Source organism: Neolamprologus multifasciatus, chromosome 7 (assembly GCF_963576455.1).
Source record: "Neolamprologus multifasciatus chromosome 7, fNeoMul1.2, whole genome shotgun sequence".
Classification (NCBI taxonomy): domain Eukaryota; kingdom Metazoa; phylum Chordata; class Actinopteri; order Cichliformes; family Cichlidae; genus Neolamprologus; species Neolamprologus multifasciatus.
Window position 1 is genome coordinate 42,630,564 of NC_140445.1, and position 19,725 is coordinate 42,650,288.

General features: G+C 39.3%; 2 protein-coding genes across 7 annotated transcripts in view; one reads left to right on the top strand and one right to left on the bottom strand.

The window, feature by feature from the left end:
* Window positions 1-17,656, bottom strand: part of LOC146514979 (metabotropic glutamate receptor 8-like) — a 129,798-nt gene extending 112,142 nt beyond the window's left edge. The window contains exons 1-2 of one of the 3 annotated variants that reach the window (XM_085164633.1): window positions 17,606-17,656; window positions 6,596-7,394 (exon numbers count right to left, since the gene is read on the bottom strand). In XM_085164633.1, the coding sequence (XP_085020759.1) occupies window positions 6,596-7,246 (651 nt within the window). In that variant the 5' untranslated portion in view covers window positions 7,247-7,394; window positions 17,606-17,656. Of the gene's footprint in view, window positions 1-6,595; window positions 7,398-12,328; window positions 13,406-17,605 lie in introns of those variants that run through there. The other 2 variants (XM_085164632.1, XM_085164630.1) reach the window with 2 other exon arrangements.
* Window positions 17,576-19,725, top strand: part of LOC146514980 (peroxisomal succinyl-coenzyme A thioesterase-like) — a 42,422-nt gene continuing 40,272 nt past the window's right edge. For all 4 annotated transcript variants that reach the window (XM_085164638.1, XM_085164639.1, XM_085164641.1 and 1 more), the window contains exon 1: window positions 17,576-17,691. The gene's annotated coding sequence lies outside the window, so the exon portion shown is untranslated. The remainder of the gene's footprint in view (window positions 17,692-19,725) is intronic.

Below are 19,725 nucleotides of genomic sequence, written 5' to 3' on the forward strand. Positions count from 1 at the left end.
GTAGTCTCAAAGAAGACAACCACTTAGGCTACGTTCACACTGCAGGTCTTAATGCTCAATTTTGATTTTTTGATCAAATCCGATTTTTTTTTTTTTTGTCTCAAAGGATAGTTTTTTGTCAAACTATCCTTTGAGCGGTGCTTCAAAGGATAGTTGCAGATTTCTGTCAGAATCTGCAGATTATACAGTACAAATAAAATGTTCACGTTTCTCCAACGTTGTCTTCCCAACAGTTTCACTGACATCTACACTGGATGGCCAGGAAGCGTTCGCGATGTCTTCTCGGGCGCTGATAATTGGCGTCAGTCTTGTGTCAGTGACGTAAAAGACGGATTTAATGCGACATGACCATTCAAACAGCAGTCGCTTTCTAAAACATCGGATATGTATCGGATTCAGTACCACATACGAAAGTGACCCAGATCGGATTTGAAAATATCGGATTTGTGCCGTTCACACTGTCATACCATGATCGGATATGGGTCGCATAGGGTCAAAAAAATCTGATTTGATGCGCTTTCGCCTGCAGTGTGAACGTAGCCTTGAACCCTGCACAGGAATGGACTGTGGTTGAAGAGCAAGAAAAACTCCACTTATGCAGGAGTCTTCTAGCCAGACTGAAGTATGCTAGGGAAAACTTGGAGAAAGACTATGCATGCTGAAAGTGTGCTCTTTGGTCAGATAAGACAAAGCTAGACGTCTCTAGCCACAGAACTGCTGCTTATGTTGGAGAGGTGTATGACAAGTAATCAGTTTAAAAATCTGATTGGAATAAAAATGCTTCATGTAAACACACCAATCCAAAGATTCTGACCCGATCACAGTCTTGTATGATTATTATTTCCTCCCGATTGACAGAGGTGTCAATCTGTAAAGTTACAAGGGCAAGGTCACCAAGTGACTAAGTGACTTCTCTCATCTACTAAAAGAAATCTACTGCTTTTGCTATAAATTTTTCTCTTGTTTGATACAATGTCCTCAACTGGCTTTTAGGTGTACTCTTCTTAAATGTTTTAGTATGCATGCTATTGACCAACAACAGTATATTAGAAAGTAGCAGTAGAAAGTGCCCCATTATTTAAAACGACCCACATATTGAGTAAATGTATTTTATCCTTGCTAAACTTACAAGTAAACTGAAGGTTGTTCGTAAACGCATTTAGAACATGTACAAAAAATATGTCATCAGTGAAACTATCAAATTTAACATAACAGGAACCATGACAAAAATCTTGTAGCTCAGGATAAATATCAATGCTGTTACAACCCAACAATGTATTTCCTATAGTAGTTAGCTTCTGAACACCACTGGATCCAGATGCGATGAATCTCCTGATAATTACTTTTATCGGCACTGGAATGGATTTGGTGGTTTGTTTACATTTGATATTACCATGCTGTCGTAGTGCTGGGAGACTGGAGGCTCAGATCTTCTTCTTCATCTGAATGTTCAAATAGAAGGGTATAAGAAGGTTCCTTCTGTTTTCATTGCTCTTTCTGGTATTTTCTCACCTGATTCCTTTTTTATTTTGTGTTTTTGGCTAAACCTGCAGCAGATTCAAAACACAGACACCATGGTTGAGTTCCTCCCATGCAGACAGCAGAGATGGAAATATAACGCAGCAGCATGAAGGAATGTAGCAGCAGAGTGTCCTGAACACAAGACTGTGCTCACGCTGTGTGTTACAGTGTGAAAAGGATGTGCAAATATTATGCAAATGGACTTAGAGGATATCACAGTTTTAGATGGAATATCTCACCCCTTATATCCTCAGTGAAGTGTCTGAAGAGGAAGAAAAATGCTTTTATTAAAAGCAAATCTCTTTGCAATAAAGACTGGAAATATTAATATTTTTTACTGACGGAGGAAATAAAATTGTCATATTTCACCTCAGGAGTAAAAGGTTGCAAAAGAAGAAAGGCTGTAAAGTCATCAAAAGGTTCATCCTCTGGAGAGAAGGAAGGAGATCAGCACACTCTATGGATGACTTATTATTGAAATGACTGATTATCACTTACTGCTGTGTGTTAGTAATATCCTATCTTGGAAAATTAAGCCCAAAATTCTTTACCATATAAACACATTATGGCCATTACCTGTATAAAAAGGACCATTAATTTTACATAAAAAATAAAGTCACAATAAAATGTTTCATAGTTGTGTTTCTGTTTGTCCCCAAGTAATCTGTAAAATGATATTATTGATAACAACACCTTTCTTACACCTGCATTTTTTTCCTAATTGCCAGAAAGTTGAGGTTTGAAAAGGATGATGGTTTGTACAGGGTCACGTGATGTTTGACTTCAGTAAACTATTTCCATGAGTTTAAGCTGGTCGTTCTGAAGCCATATTGAATACAATTTCAATAAGTTGTATCCCTTTTATAAAGTTGCCACTTTGTGCAGTGCATTTTATCCAGCCTGGTTTCAAAACATCACGTGGTTGATGGGGAAAACCCCCCCACTAAATACAGGGTTTTACAACAGCACATAACAAATGGGTAATGTCATGGAAATTAATTTATATACAGTCCATGACTGTATTGAGAATGTTCATTTTGTGAAATAGCACACTCGTTAAAAATATGAGTCAAGTGCTTAAAAACAATACAACTCTATCTGGATGCAGAATCTGGATATGTGGTTACACTATTTTTTTTAGTTATTACCAAATGGGGTATAAGTGGGATGCCTATCGTAGTGTCTTTACTCAGAGTATCCTCAACTAAAAAGAGCCTTTTCAATAAGCCTTGTTATCTGTCAGTGTTGTGACTATAGCTGGAGGCTGTGACAGCACTGGTGAGGAAACCTCTGCGTCAGCATTATCTGGCTATTCCCATCACCACCACCACCCCCTCCCCCACCGCCCCCAGAGGCATCTCTGGCTAATTTTAGATAAGCGATGTTGTTGGGCCTTTCCGTCCTCATTAAGCTGTTAGGGTTCTAATACACACACACACACACACACACACACATTAAAATCATACACTTCATGACTAATTTAACGCAGTGGAGTATGTCTGCTGCTGTGCACAGCAACTCGCTGCCTTCAGACACAGTTTGTCTGTGCAGAGAATGAGGCAACAGCTGAGATCAACGTTTTGTCAGTGATAAACACGTTATCTATTCTGTATCCAGCTGAGAGAAGGATAAAACTGAAGCTACATCCTCAATTGGAAGCCATTAGCATTGGCATGTTGACCAGAGGTCATAGAAAGTTAATAACATTCAGCAAATTTGAGTGATTACGGGAAAAACAGCCAGTGGTGACATGAAGTGGGTGGTATATGAAGTAAAGGTTTTTGAAATTTCAGACCAGCAACTCCAGTCGCTGCCAAAGAGAGAGTAGGATATTATTGACTGGCATATGGTTATGGTTGTAAGGTTACCAATGCAACTAGAATATCCACGAGCAAGCAGCTGTCAGCTTTAGAGCAAGGCAATAAGTGCTTGCAGTGTCAAATCTAAAAACAAACAAATTAAAATGTGTTCCTTCATATCAGAACATGCTGTTATAAGCTCCAGCCTTTTGGAATCAATCCTGTACATTACTGACATCTGGGGGGTGCAGTCAGCTATTGTTGCTGAAAGCGCTGCTTGTTTCATAGTCATAGGAAAGCAGGCTAGCTTAGATTAGTCTCCATTTTAAGGGTTTTAACAATGGCGGAAACAGGGCAATCTGAAAAACCCAGAGTTTTTTTCTGGTGGTTTATGCATGCACACTGTTGATAAACCTCTGATCTTTCTTGGTAAACCGATGCAAGACTAGCATACAAGTCAAGCTGTCTCCAACTCCCTTCCACATGATGTATGGAAACCCAATTTGCATTAGCAAGTAAACAATTGTGATTTATCATGGGAACAGATGAGTTTCAACTTGCTAACCACCTTAGCTAACATGTGTAATTTAGAGAAGATGGAGTGTAAAAATTTTGTTAATTAGTGCAACTTAAGATTAATGATTTGAATCCCCCTGTAGATATTGACAATGGATTTTACAATCAGAACTGCTCCCAACAAACATAGATGTTTACATCTGCGCTGTAACTGCAATAAGTTAATTAACCGATTCGCACTACAACCTGGTCTGCCTCTTATCTGTAGTTATTTTTATTTAATTTAATAAAAACTGTACAGTACTCTCTGTATATAGTAACCACTGTCCTTAATGTAAATATGTAAGAAAAATTGTGTATGTTTCTGTTCTGTGTCCTGTGTACTGTTTGTTTGTATATGTGTCTTTTTGGCTACTGTTACAACCAAATTTCTCCTTGTGGGACAATTAAAGGATTATTCTATTCTATTCTATTCTATTCTAAACATATCATACCATATCACACACTGCTCAGTGTTTTTGATTAAGCTGGTTTTTCTTTTGTTATTAATATATTTAATATATTACACTTTAAAACAAACAAACAAACAAAAATTAAGATGTAGGCCTATGTCTCATTAATGGGTTTTTTGGGTGTTTTTTATAACATTTTTCTGTAGAATAATTATTATTCGATACTTTATGTACAATTTTCCAATAATACAGGTGTATATTTAATCAGGGTTTTTTTTTATCTCGTGATGCATGCTCAATAATCCAGGAAAGGAAATCCCAAAAGTTGATTCTGTTCATCTGGACGTAGCGTTTTCAGTAGGAGAAATGTTTCGTCCCTCATCCAAGGGACTTCTTCAGTCTCAGCTGACTGCAGGTTTCCCCAATCTTATAAACAGTACATTTGCACAATGACTGAAACCAGCCCACTGAATGAACAATGGACTGTGAGGTCAGGTCCCTGATCATTAATATGCAAATTCTCATGACCATGGATCAACAACCACTGACCAAAACCCACTGATCAAAGCCCACTGATCAATGGCCATGAGTACCATTCACAGAGAGTTGGGGAAACAGTATTGTAAGATACTGTTTGACAGGCATGTCAAATAAAATTTATCTTTGTAAATTACCAAACAGTAGAGGAAAATGTCTCCTACTTCATTGTCAAGTTAATTTACAAAGGTAAATGCTTAACTTTCCACTTCATACATGTTACACGATGGATCATGGCTGAATAGAAGATGATTGCAATATCACAGAATTAAATTGTACTTTAATGTCTTAAATTGTGATTTTTGCAAAGAGAAATCTTTAGCAGATACAGAAGTGTGCAAATGTTTTGACTCCTTTCTTTGCCTTGTTTCTTAATATTTTGGTCCCAAGGAGTCAGATTTTCTTGTGCTTTTTAAACATGATCGGTTGAACAACTCAAATATGCTTTCTGCATTTACTAACATCACTATGGTTTATATCCAAGTACAGGCACATCACTAATGTTTATTCATATAATCAGCGCATCGTCTCAAATAAAAATATGTTCACCTTACTTGACTCAAGCAGCTTGGAGATTTTTTGAATCCACAACCGCTGACAAGTCGATTTTTTCTTCACACTGTGAATCTTTTCACACTGCGGAGGTCAACAGAAGATTTTGCCAGTCTGTGAAAACACCCAGTAATCTGCTTCTCACACCAAACATAGACCTGTCCCTCTGTTTTGGGTTAAAGATGCTTTTGTCAGCATATTCAAATTTTTTGCAGGATACTCCCAGAAGTTTTCCCAAAGATGAAGATGTTGTGATATTATAATATCTGGTTTTAAAAAAGGTGTCTGACAGATAATTTATATACACTGTAAGACCAAAGGCTGTACATAAAAGATCCCATGAGAAGTATCTTGTTTTTTTATAGTGGACATGACAAGCAAGGGCTGAATCTTATTATCTTAGGAACCATGACACTGCATTGCAAATGGTAGCAACTCATCAGTCACAGGGCAGCCATCCCCAGTAGCATACCCTGATTAACTGTGGATTTAATTTTAGATGGATTCACAATTTATGAAAATAAATGTAATTATTTATTAGATAAGACCTGAAGCTAGTGATGAAGGCCATAAACTTATCAAAGTATTTACTGAGGTCAGTACTGAGGTGTACAGTGTGTACAACCTCACTTTTGTGTTTTGCAATGTTTACATCTTAAAATACACTTCAGATTGATTGACACAATAAATCTCTCTACATGTAAATATTTTACATGCTTTCAACAAGTACATTTAGCATTAAACTGACATACAGAAGATTCTGTATCTTGCTTGTATATACACATGATTTACTTTATCAACTTAATGGGTATAAATGTTCTTTCAGTTAAAAAGTCATTAGTAAAAATAATGATTCTAAACATTATTTTGAGATAACAATATTAGCTTTCTAACTCTTGGAGTTGTCATGGAGTTAGTGACAGTGTATGAAGCTGTTAAATATTAATTAAATAACATTTGATTGTTCATACAAGTATTTATCGACATATATATTCAGAATTTACGGCTTTAGAGACTGGTCCTTACAAGTACTAGGACTACCAAGCATATGGTGAGGTACAATGAAGTACTCCAACAACAACCACAAGCTTCTGTTGACTGACCCAACCTAACACCAAAAACCGATACACAAACCTCCTCGAATCACTGCTATAACCAAGCATTATTCTTAAAAACAAACAAACAAAAACTTCAAGGAATCACACAGCATTCTTGTACCTTGAACAGTCGCAGGATGTTCGCCACCATGATCGATACAGAGCTGGCCGATGCGCCGATGACTCCCACAACTTTATCTGGCTTCGCAAAGATGGGAGGATCACCATTAGCGCAGCGAACATCAGAGCCATCCCTCTCAATTAGTGCCTGGACAAAAGTAAGGGACTGCTCTAGGGCATAGGTGTCACGTGAACATGTGTCCAAGATTCGTGCCCCAAGTGTCACATTGGGCAGCAGGTCTGGGTCTTTGTTGATGAGGTCGATGGCAAATAGCATGGCCTCCAGTCGATGGATGCCTTTCTCCTTCTTCAATTCACCACATGGCATCCCCCTCTCACCACGGGAATGCACAGGGAACAACCCACCCAGAATGATGTCACCATCCAGGCGGATTGAATGGGTATACTCCTGTGAGCCCTGCTGGGAGTCTGCTAACACAGCAGGCTTCTGGGAGGTAGAACCTTGCAGCCAGCAGCTCTTTAGCATCAGCACAGAGAGAAAGCAGTGACTGTAAAAAGTCAGGGGCTTTGACTCCCTCACCATTTTTGCAGTGACAAGAGGTGTGGAAAAAGTAAGTGTTGATATTATCACACAATCAACAGTCAAATGACAGTGCAGGCTGTGTGATAACGGAAGGCTGGGCCAGAACATGGAATATCCCTTCACTTGGGGCAGGGTTGACCATTGCAGGCAGGTCCACTTTGGAGCAGTGACCTTGAAGATTTCCTGTAGTACAGGTTCCTGTGGCAAGAACACCTTTCTTGTCTCTACAGCTCCAGCTTCACATTCTTTCAGAGACCTGCTTGAGAGAAAAATAAATCCAGATAAATAAAAATAAAAAACCTTTAAACAAGAGATTGCACAAGTTTTTCTGAGCAAAGGCATGCCACGGTGTTTCTTTGTTATTCTGCTTTACAACCTTTAAATATTTGTGCTGCCAAATACCAGAATAACTTTTCTGCTCAATAATAACAACAAAGATTCCTACAGGAGCAGAGTTTCTGTCTCGGTGTTTAAAAAGCAAAGATGTGATTACATCCCCATGGCTCTACTTTCAGCGTTTAGAAAATACATATGGGAAACACTGGCCAATTAAAGGGTCTTATGAGAGCAAAATGCCATTCCTACGATCTGATTTGTGACACCAGATGTAAGCACATCTTCCTTCAGACAACCCTGCTTCAACTCATACAAGTTGAAAAAGTTGCCATTGCGGCATTGAAAACATCTGTCTAAGCTGCAAAGATGAGCCGAGCGTTATGATATAAAGTGTAATTCCACAAAACTTTTGCTCTGAATTCTAGATACCCCATTTAATTTTTTTTGAGGATTGTGTCAGTCCATTTCGGCGCACCAAAGCTGGTCACAAGTTTTTACTGATGATGATGTGTGCATCAATTATGTTTGCAGAGGCAGTTCTCACGGGAATAATTACTGTTTCTGTAGTGCTAAAGGCTTTAGTAAAGTTTTTATATATTTTTGGCCTTCTAACAGTTGTACAAAAAGATCAAGGCACCAACTTACACTCTCTGCACAGGTGATTAATCAGCTCAGCATCTCTCAGCATTATTGCAGTGCATACCACCCTGAAAGCCAGCGCACGCTCAGGAGGTTTGATCAAACACTCAAACATGTTCCAAGGATACAGTTTTGAGTTTGATAAAGACTGGAAACAGGAGGTTCATTTTATTTCTGAACGGGAGGTAGTTCAAGTCATTTGGCTTTAGCCCAGCTGAGCTTGTGTTTGCTCGTGTGCATTGTGCATTGGCCTCTGAAACTCCTGCAAGAGAAATGGCTTAACAATGATAAAAAACAAAATATCCTGGGTTGTGTCAGTGCTTTCCATTTTAAACACCGCTGGGCCTGCAAGATTGCAAAACAAAATCTGGCTGCAGTCCCAAAAGGGATGAAAAGTTGGTTTAACAAAAAAAAAAAAAAAAAAAAAAAAAAAAAGCCAAAGCCAGGTGACAGGGTGTTGGTTTCCGTGCCCATTTCCAGTACTAGTCTGTTGGCACATTACAGCAGCATTTTTGTAGTGGAGAAAAAAAATTTGTGACACTTATTGCTTCATTGCCATGTTCTACTGCAAATGACGAAGCAGACTGTGTCACATAAAGATGATGAAACCATATTTTGACCAATGATTTGTCTGTTTCAAACTTAGTCGCCAAAGTAAAAACTGCTTTGACGTCATTTTCTCACCACCAACCTGCATGTGATGTGCTGGCATTTCCACCGGCATGCCTGTAGCAGCAGATAACAAAATCGGTGATGCTGATGGACCATCTATGGAAATGGTACAGGGCAACTGAAATAATTCTTAGATTCTGGCAAAGCTTAACTCATGTTTTAAACATTTGAGTGGGTCGCAGCAAACTGACATGATTAGTCTTATTTATTCACACGGGTCTCTGGTTTCTGTTCTCTGACATGCAATCCCAAATGCATATGTTAACATATGATGTAGATTTGGCGGTTTCTTACTCCATAAAACAACATCCATATACAGTGAACTAAGAGAAGTGACAACATTTACAAAAGGAGGACAACTATATGTTGGCACATGGTATTGCAGAATTTAGCTGTTAGCTGCTCATGGAGTTCCTCCTTCCGACTAGCCAATAAGTCTTATAGCTTTGGCCATTTTTATACAGACTATAGGAACAGGAACAGTGTCTCAAAGTCACCCTCTTCCACAATTGGAAGATTGTGGGAACAGTGTTGGCTTAGCAGCTTTTGTGATTAAGCTGGACCTCTTAAAAGGCTCTTGGCAGGTGGCACTGTGATGCCAGACGGTTTTCTACAATACATAGTTATACCCTTTGGAGTCCGCAAAGCACCTGCCACATCCTGGTTTTGACTATGTCATGAATCGCTGTGTGGCAGGCAGGAGTTGGACCCAAAATGCAGGCACTCAGGCACGAGGTTTAAACACAAAGAACTCCGCTTTATTTGCTGGCAGGGGAAAGTCATACAAAAGCAAACTAAACTAAACTAAACTGGAAACTCACAAGCTAAACTCACAGTGAGACACAGGGAGATCCGCACAGCATGAGGGATGACACGACACTGACTCAGAGAAACACAGGGTTGAAATACACTGGGAAGTAACGAGGGGAATGAGACACAGAAGGAGAGCACAGCTGGGGGAAATCAGAACTGACGAGACAAGGAAGCATAAACTGAACACACTGAGATCAGACGCGGACTATCAAAATAGAACAGGAAACACAAACACAAAGACAGACTAAGAGACACGGGCTTAACACAGAGACGTGACTACATTACAGGGGATACACAGGCATACACAGGCAGAGACGATGGAAAACAGAGGGAGCACCGAATAAACACTGGGAAACCAAAACACAAACTGTCATAATTCATAATATCAAAAATAAGAGTACAAAAATCAAAAACACGGGGTCACCGACCCAGAACCATGACAGACTAGGGTGCCAGGCTGTAAAACATATATAGATGATATGGTGATTTATTCGGGTTTGTGGGTTTGAGCATGTTGAACAGCCGAGTAGTGTTTGAGAGGGTGGCAGATGCAAATCTGACCATAAATTTGTGAAGTGTGAGTTTGGGGGAGCTACGGTGGTGTACATGTGTAAAATAGTGGGTAGTGGTGACAAAGGTGAGTGGACAAAGAAACCCATCAAGCTATTCTTATTTTCCCATCGCCTTCATCCAGGTTTGAGTTGCAGCACTTCTTGGGGATGGTGGGTTATTATAGACATTTCTGCAAAAACCTTTCCCCTGTTGCTCCACTCATTTAACGGTTAACTGCCCCCAAAAAGTTCACCTGGTCTCCAGATTGTCATCATACATTAGGAAATATTAAAACTAGTGGCATTCCGTCAGGACAAGCAAGGCCAGCAGTGCTTTCCCTGTCATATCTAAAAATATACATAAATTAAAATTTACCAAAGTAAAGCAGTCTCTCTTCTTTCATCACAGACAACGCTGGCATAAAGCTACTTCTGTTTGTATCCATCCTGTACATTACTGCCATCTTGTGGCCAAGGTGGCAATTGCCACTAAAGTTTCTGCTTGTTTCTTACTTACTTGTAGCTAACTCCGTTTTATCCATCTGTCTCTGGTTAACAATAACTGGACCTAGGCAAGCTGAGAGGCCAGCAGATTTCTTTCTGGGGGATAAACCTATAAATAAGACAATAGTGCGTATACAAAGATAAGCAACACTGTGTAGTCTTCACCTTCTCCAGATGAAACAATTAGTATTCCATTTGGGAGCCCTTGTGACAGTGACGGACACTGTTGTTGTTCTAAAGACAATAAAGTACACCACATTTAGACTATAGAGAAAATAACAACACCAGTTTGGAAAATCTGACAAATTTGTATTTGGAGAACAACAGACAATCGTAATATTAGGATTGTCAAAACATTATTCTCAGATACTAACCAGTATTAAAATTTAACAGATATCAGATTAGATACTTTTTCATAACACAATCAATACCAATAGTGCTGTCTTTGCTTCCTCCAGGTGAGACAAATACAACACTGGTGTAGACAGGCAGGCACACAGCACCTCCTCTCACTAACAGTAGTTGGCATTCACAATTATGAACAACACTTTAGAAGGAATTTTGAGAAGTCAGTAATGCTCCTGTTTGAACAAGAAGTTCTTAACAGTTGTTACAAATGTTTACCTGGCCAGAATACAAATTAATGTTAGCCGCTTAACTATTAGAGGTTACCATGTAGCCACAAACTCAGCCTCAGGGAACACAAGCTAATGTACTCTTAATGCCAGTGCCAAGCCCGAATAATTGGGAGGACTGTGTCAAGAAGCCTATCCAGCATAAAATCTTTGATAAATCAAGCGCTCATCTGCTGTGGCAACCACTGAAAAACAAAAATAATAATAATAAGAAAATAAGAAAGCCTTTATTAGTCCGAGAGTGGTTTTTATTTTGTTTGTTTTGGTTTGTTTATTGGCACTATAATAACTGAATTATATATATATATATATATATATATATATATATATATATATATATATATATATATATATATATATATATAAATATATATATTTCTTTTTTGACACGCATTGTCTCTGTGAGCTGCACTTTGTTTCTGTGCAGCTCACCGACTTCTTTCTATCCTTTCCTTCAGTTAATTCTGCTTTATTTTTTGCCCCTTTTTCTATGCCTCTTTGCCATTAAGACACACACTTAGTGAGCCTTGCACACGCAAACTCATCATAATAGGGAGCAAACACCTTTCATCCTAAGTACAGTATAGGTTCTTAAGCTGAGCGCACTGACACGTGCCTGAACATTTTCCCAGTGGGAACATGCAGAACACGCAAGCATTTTTCAGGTATGCGCACGAAGTCACCAAGACGCATCCATAAAAAAGGAGGGGTGGTGTGTGTGTGGTGTGTGTGTGTGTGTGGGGGGGGGGGGGGGTAAAAGCGTGCCAGCACTGTACACTGTGGGCTCATGTGCACGATTGAGTCAAATGCATTCAGAACTAGCTACAGTCCCAAAATCTATTTTTAATTGAAACATACAAGCAGCTTGAGAAGCAAACTGGCAGCTTTGTAAACTGCTACTAAATGATTAACTGATTATTGACTGCAGAATCCGAAGCTCCAACATGTTCCCATAGATCACAAAAACGTTATCATATACATGCGACATACTTTGTAGCTACATTTACAGAAAATTTAAATGTAATGTAATTAAAATTTACCTGCCAAATATCGCCGGTAAATCTTCAGGAATCTTTTTTATCCTAGTAAGAAGAGTTTTTTTCGTCAGCTTCGCAAGTCAGCCAGTGGTCTTGTGTCTCCAGCAGTTAGTAACATCACATTAAACCTGTTCTGTCGAATTCCTCCACTGAGTTTCGATCCAGCATCCGAAAACAAAAAAGTGATGTGAAAATTCACCTTTTCCTCCGTGTCTTTAGTTAGAGATCAGCGCTGATCATAGTTCTGTCAGAGAAATTGTCATGTCTTCAGGTTAATAATATCAACCCTGATCGCCTGCAAGTGTAGGTTCGACTCACACGGGAAAATCCCAGGACCCTCCCTCTCCAGTCCTGATTGGTCTCATATCAAAGTGTCCGACAATTCAGAGAAACGACCTTATAAGAGCAGCCGGTTACGTCCACAAGAGAGAAGTGCACGCTTTTCTTCGCCTCTTGCAGCTCTCCAAAGTGCAGTGTGGTGCGGCTGGCCTACGTCACAGAAAACACTGGCGGCTCTCGTGCTCGTCACACGAAGCTGATGAGAGTTTCATATCAAGCTCCCCCTAACAGAACCAGTGACAGACTTGTGCAGGGACTGCACGATCCTGGACCAAACTGAAATGATGTCAGTCACATCACAGAAGAGAAGAAAAGAAGCCCGACTGGTGCTGTCACACATAAGGTTAATAAGCTAAGAGAATACTGCACAGGGATAGGGGTTTCCGAAGTTAAAGCAGCAGAGATGAAGAAAAGACGCCACCTAGCGGACACAAGCCGTAGTTACAACTAGATGCCGGTTGTCCGATGTCAATTCATTATATGTCTATAATAAATAAAATCACAATAGTCACTTTAAGGTACGTTACACTAGAAGGTAAAGAGACAATTAGATCCTATTATTGTGGGAAAGCGATGGTGTGAAGGAACCTCTTAACAGAAAGTAACAGAACCAGGCTCAGAGAGAGGGAGCCATTTGCCCCGACTGGCTGGGACTGAGTGGAAAGAGAAGAGAAAATGAGTTCATAGGCATAGAGAACAAAACACAAAATATGGAAATGAAGATAAAGTATATATACAACTTCAAAATAGGAAAGCAGTTTTGTTTTTGTTTTTTAAGTATTGCTATTAAAAAAAAACAAAAAACATTTCATCCACCAGAAACAGTTATAAACTTGGCACCTAAAACCTGGTTTTAAAAATGTGTGCCTGCAGGCATAGAAATGCAAAATGCATGCAGACAAAAACATACAAAATCCAATTAGTATTCCAAGTATTCCATGCAGGACAACATGTGTTTATGTTTTCTCTTCAGTTTGTTTGTTTTTTTGCTGTTTGTTGTGGGGGAGAGGTGTTTATTTGCTACAAGAATACATACATCATGTCAGCTGTTTGCAAACAAACACACAGATCTCTGGATTTCTTAATGAAATGAAATGCAGTGAGTAAAAAGTAACACTATAACTAAAAAGCCTCTTAGGAAGGTTTTTGTTATGATCACCTGCATCTTGTTTTTTATGATCATAATGGTGTATAGAATTCAGTTGTAATCTACCTGCAACAAAACTAGCTGGACATAAAATATAACTCTGTGCGCCACAATTCATTTTGCCTGCCAGGACAAAAAGTAATACATGATGATGCAAATCACTTGCTGAAAACAAGACCAATAGTTTTTGATCTTGTTTTGCTCCTACAGTGTTGTGAAAAAGTTTTTGCCCCCTTCCTGATTTTTCCTATTGCTTTGTATGTTTGTCACACTTCAATGTTTCCAATCATGAAACAAATTTAAATATTAGTCAAAGCTAACACAAGTAAATACAAAATGCAGTTTCTAATTGAAGGTGTTTATTATTAATTGGGAAAAAATCCATACCCACATGGCCCTGTGTGCAAAAGGAATGATCTGATATCCTCGTGTCGGTGCTGGATTGGCAGACAGAGGCGGTTTCTCGCAAGTTAAGTAGATTTTTTTTAAGGCCGTTTTTTCCAAAGTCGCAAAAGTATGACATCACAACAATGCGATTGGTCACTTGCAATGTTGAACCTGGAACCAACATTTATTATGATGATGTGGGAACAACACCGACACGAGGATATCAGATCGTGCGAGCGAACACCATCCCCACAGACACAGCGGCCAGGGAAGCAGAAGAACAGCACCTCAAGGAGGCCCTGAGTAAATGTGGTTATCCCAGCTGGACTTTTGTCAAAGCTGGGAAGGCACCTAAAGAAAGCTCCAGCCGATCCAGGAGAAAAGGACAACCGCTGCCTAAGCAAAAACCTGTAGTGATCCTGTACATGTCAGGAGTATCGGAGCAGTTGAGACACATTTTTTCTAAGCACCGGGTCTCTGTGGCTTTTAAACCCCAAAACACACTGCGCCAAAAATTGGTCCACCCCAAGGATCGGGTCCCCCAACACAAACAGAGTAACATAGTGTACGCTGTTAAATGCCAGGAGGATTGCCATGATTTATACATCGGGGAAACAAAACAACCTCTGGCAAAGCGGCTAGCACAACACAGAAGAGCTACCTCGTCAGGCTGCAGTCTGTTTACACCTACAGGCCAGTGGACACTCTTTCAGTGATGAGGATGTACACATCTTGGACAGGGAGGAACGCTGGAGGAGGAGTCAAGGAGGCCATTTACATGAAAAGGGAAAGACCATCTCTGAATCGAGGAGGTCGGGTACATCTTTTGCCATCTTACAATGCTGTGATTGCAGCCATTCCCCAACTCTCTGTGAATGGTACTCATGCCCATTGATCAGTGGGCTTTGATCAGTGGGTTTTGGTCAGTGGTTGTTGATCCATGGTCATGAGAATTTGTATAATTAAGATTAAGGAACTGACCTCCCAGCCCATTGTTCCTTCAGTGGGCTGGTTTCAGTCATTATGCAAATGTACTGTTTATAAGATGAAACCTGCAGTCAGCTGAGACTGAAGAAGTCACTTGGAGGAGTGACGAAACGTTTCTCCCACAAAACGCTACGTCCAGATGAACAGAATCATCTTTTGGAGATCAACCTTTCTATCAGCTCAAGAAACATCAGTAAACACGTAAACTGTATGTAGTTTGTTGCACTGCGTCTGCTAGCTAAAGATACAGCTGCTGTGTTTCACAGGGAGAGAAAAGAAAGGGAGCTAACTTCACTCAGAGATGGAGAAAGATAAGAAAGAGGACAGGTCATAAAATTTAGGGTTCCCCAACCTGCTGCAATCACAATTTAAAGATCGGGTGACTGAGGAAGGACCTAAAATCCATTGACACTATTTGTCATGTTTTGGAAGCCAGACTGAGAAGATTTCACTTTGGTAAAATGATGCATTGTCATGCTAAAAGTAGCTATTAGATCAAAAACTATACCTATATCATGATATAAAGGCATACTTTAGAGTTCAGATCATCATGAACCATAAAGGGCCTGTGGAACACCAAGAAAACACTGTCCACAGTCATTACACAACTAGCCTGTACTTTTGATATACGGCAGTTCTGGCCAGTTATTTGGTAACATGTTAAAAAATAATGGCAGTTAATGCTTATGTAAGCTGGTAGAAGTGAAATTAAATCAGTGGCTGTGTGGAGGAAGGGGAATCAGTCTGATGAAATGGAAGATATAAAAAGGAGTCATCTAAAATAAATATGTTTTCCCAAAGCACTTCACTTAAATTTCAGCCGTGCCTCGCTTTTCAGAGAAAACAATCAGTCCCCATGATCACAGATGTTCCCTTTGTGCTTTGTGTCATTTGGTTTTGGTTTTCAGACTCCCCAACCCAACCTAACCCAATCCCGTCAGCAAAATAATAGAGGTGGGAATCACCATACATCCCACGATACAATATTATTGCAATTTTTTAAAATATTTTGCGATATTCAGATTCTGTACATAACGGTAAACTTTATCAATATTCATTTTATCTAATATCAAAGTCTCGCACTCAGTCTTTCTCTCATTTCAGTCAGTTTTATTGTTGACAAACTGAACGGTTTGTATTACAGTCTAGTCCAACTTAACTGAATGCAACCATCTGGTTCAATTATATCTATTCTGAACTATGCAATTTGTGAAAACTATGCAGCCCATTCAGAAACTGAAGAATTTGAAAGTAAATTAAAACAAAATATAATTTTACATTAAATAAAAAAGTTTTAAACTTAATTAAAATAAAACATGTCTTAAATTAAAATAAGTAAACTGTCATGGTTATTGCTGCCAAAAAAAGTTAAACACATTTGGACAGTGAAGGAATGTCAGGATTCTTGCTCAGAAAAAGGAGCCACATGCTCTGAAGTCAGAGCACAAAAACCTTTTTTGTAACAAAATATTGATTTCTGCTGTCCCTGTATCGATACATTATTAGCAAGCAAAATATCACGATACTACACAGTATCGATTTTTCCCCCCACCCCTACAAAATAACCCGTGACTCTGGTGAATATAAAATGTATGAGTTGCTGAGCTTTTCTGTCTGACTCTCTTTAACTAGTCTGTGTTGTCAGGCATTGTGTGCATGTTTCTGTGGACAGAAAAGAGGTGTGGCTCATTTTTCACCATGTCAGTCTCTGCTGACCTCTGACCTCTTAACTCATTTCAATATGCTTGTTTTCCCTCACTGAGTTGTTACCATGATTAACTCCATAGCATCCAAGAGAGTGTAGTGAGCACAGAACCCGCAAGAGGACAACGATGCCCTCAGGCCAGCCTCATAAAGTCCATTTATAATTGGTCAGAGACATTCACACAAGTGGCCTCCTGGAGGCCTCCTTGCATAAAGGAACTGATATTGGTCCTGCTGTTGGGTTAAGGATCTTCTAGCATATTGAGTTTGCTTTTGCTCAGGTAATTAGACCATATATACACACATATCTATATACATATACACATATAGACTGTGTGTGTCCATACCAAATATTGACTTTTAAGCTAATTAGATTTGTACAAGTTCTGTTTTTGCCTTATACTGTATTTACCTTTATGTTTTTAGATGTTTGAGTAAATGACTACAGCCATTTTCCACTTTATAAAGACTGACTATTAATAGTTTAGTATAACTGTTTATGAAGCTTTAAGTTCTGAATGATGACTATTTGTAAAATTTCCCTTGGGTGCCCCAGATTATGACTGCTCACCATGGCGTTTCCCTGTTTGATGATGCCATCTTGTGTCTAAGCAGAGGTGGTACACATGGTGGTAAGCACATCTCTGTGGGAGGACTGCAGTTCCGTGTAACATTTACGTGAAAGCTCTGTGGAGTTAACTGTTGTGGTGACCCACCTTTTAAAGCCAGAATCTTTGCCAGACTCCCCAGCTCAGAGGTCTCCTGCTAACAGAAAGTGGTTCACGTAATTTAACAAATAAAGGTAAGGAGTCTTCCACATTCACTACAGTGTTTATGCAGCTGTCAATGAGGCTCAAATGTGTTTTTCCACTGATGTGCTAGACTACTATCACAGTCTGTTATATCACTTAAATTCAGGTCACTATACTTCATTCAGTATTATATTTCTTCCCATACATGTGTAATAAAGATTAATATGGCTTCAAGCCTGGTTGTCACCAGCAAAAACTAGTATTTTAATGATTTGTCAGAAAATTTCAAAGTTTTTGCATTTTAAAGTAGAAAGTGTAGATCAGTGGAGCACAGTATTGAGTGGTCACTGAATAATTGCAAAAAAAAAAAAAATGTAACAGTTGTTCTTGTTAATGAACTCATGCTACAGTAGAGGTGTCAATCATGTTAAAGGTCCAGTCCGTTCAATTGCAGATGATGTCTGTGAATAAATAAAATTGATTTCTGTTTCATGGAAGGTGATGTCAGCATTATTGCACTGATGTGAAGACTTAACTGTTTGAATTTTACTCTGTATCATTCCAAAAAAAAAGTGTTTACTTACACAATCTCTAGACTACAGTTTTATGGTTTTGAAGGTCAATAACTCAGGTCTGAGGGGTTTATTTCTGTTATTGTGTCTGACACACTAACAAGAGTGATGTCACTGAAAGTGTGTTAACAGTGTGTTAAGTTCCAAAACTGGCCACTAGGCGGCGAAACCGAAAGTGAGCAAAGTCGCTAAGCACGCTTACCCACTTTTTTCCTAAAATTGTGACGTGTCAGGACATTCGAGATTTTCGGTCTGGGAGCATGTTGTTTGTGTGTTATCATTAAAATGTCCTAACAGGTCATGAAAACAAGTACACACACACATGCACATGTTCTGGAGTACGAGTGCTGTTGTCATCACTGTCTCACCTCTGCAGTCATACAAAGTCCTCCAAAAGACCCGTGTTTTGCCAAACATGACGTTCATGCGTGCTAGTTTGACAAACACTTCTCTTAAATATGCACTGCAGGAACAAACTGTTCTAGCAATTGCTAACTTAACTGGACATTAGCCAGTTCTTATTCTGTGAACTTTATGGTACAAGTTGTGCTATCTGTGGCTGATTATTAAAGTCACTTTGAGATCACTGGGCTACAGCATTGCACTTTCACACACCCTCGTTAATGTTACTGAGTGGATGTTGCGCATATACACATTGATTCCAAAGATATATATAGATAGATATTACTACCCTGAACTGCATCTTAATGCTGATCTCTTATCCAGATTTAAAATCACTGGTGTAATGCATACAAATTAATATATCTGTACTGTCATCATGTTCTTACTATACTAAAAAAAATTATTTAACTACATATAACTCTAGTACAGTACCAGCCTGCTTTCATTTAACTCAATGCATTTCTATTATCTCATTTGGTAGAAAACTGCATTTTCATGTTATTTCAAACTATTAAATGGTTCAATGGTATGGGGCGACCGTGGCTCAGGGGGTTGGGAAGCGTATCTGTAACGGGAAGGTCGCCGGTTCGATCCCCGGGCTCTCTGTCCTGGTCGTTGTGTCCTTGGGCAAGACACCTTACCCTACTGCCTACTAGTGATGGGTCGTTCGCGAACGAAATGGCTCTTAGAGCCGGCTCTTTGAAGTGAACGACGCGAGCCGGCTCCTTATTGGGAGCCATGAGGTTTTTTTGTTTTTTTTTCTTTCTCTCACCCTCTCTCTCGCCCTTTTTTCCGCTAAACTCCGCATGCGCGGCCTGTACTTTGCGCTAGGCAGAGGGGGGAGGGGCGTTAGTTACACTCGCAGTAGCACAAGAACAGAGCCAGAGAGAACGAGAGCAGGGACAACAACGTCACATTAGAAAGGTATAGTAATCATCCGCTTTTTTCAGTTGCAGATGATAAAGGATTCAGAAATCATGCAGGCCCATATGACAGAGAATGCGCATCTTCTTTTTGTTTTAATATTTTAATTTATATTTAATTGTGTTGTGGTTTGCAGTGTTTTGTGTTGTTTCACGTTAAATTTGTTTAAAAGGAAAAAGCTGAAAA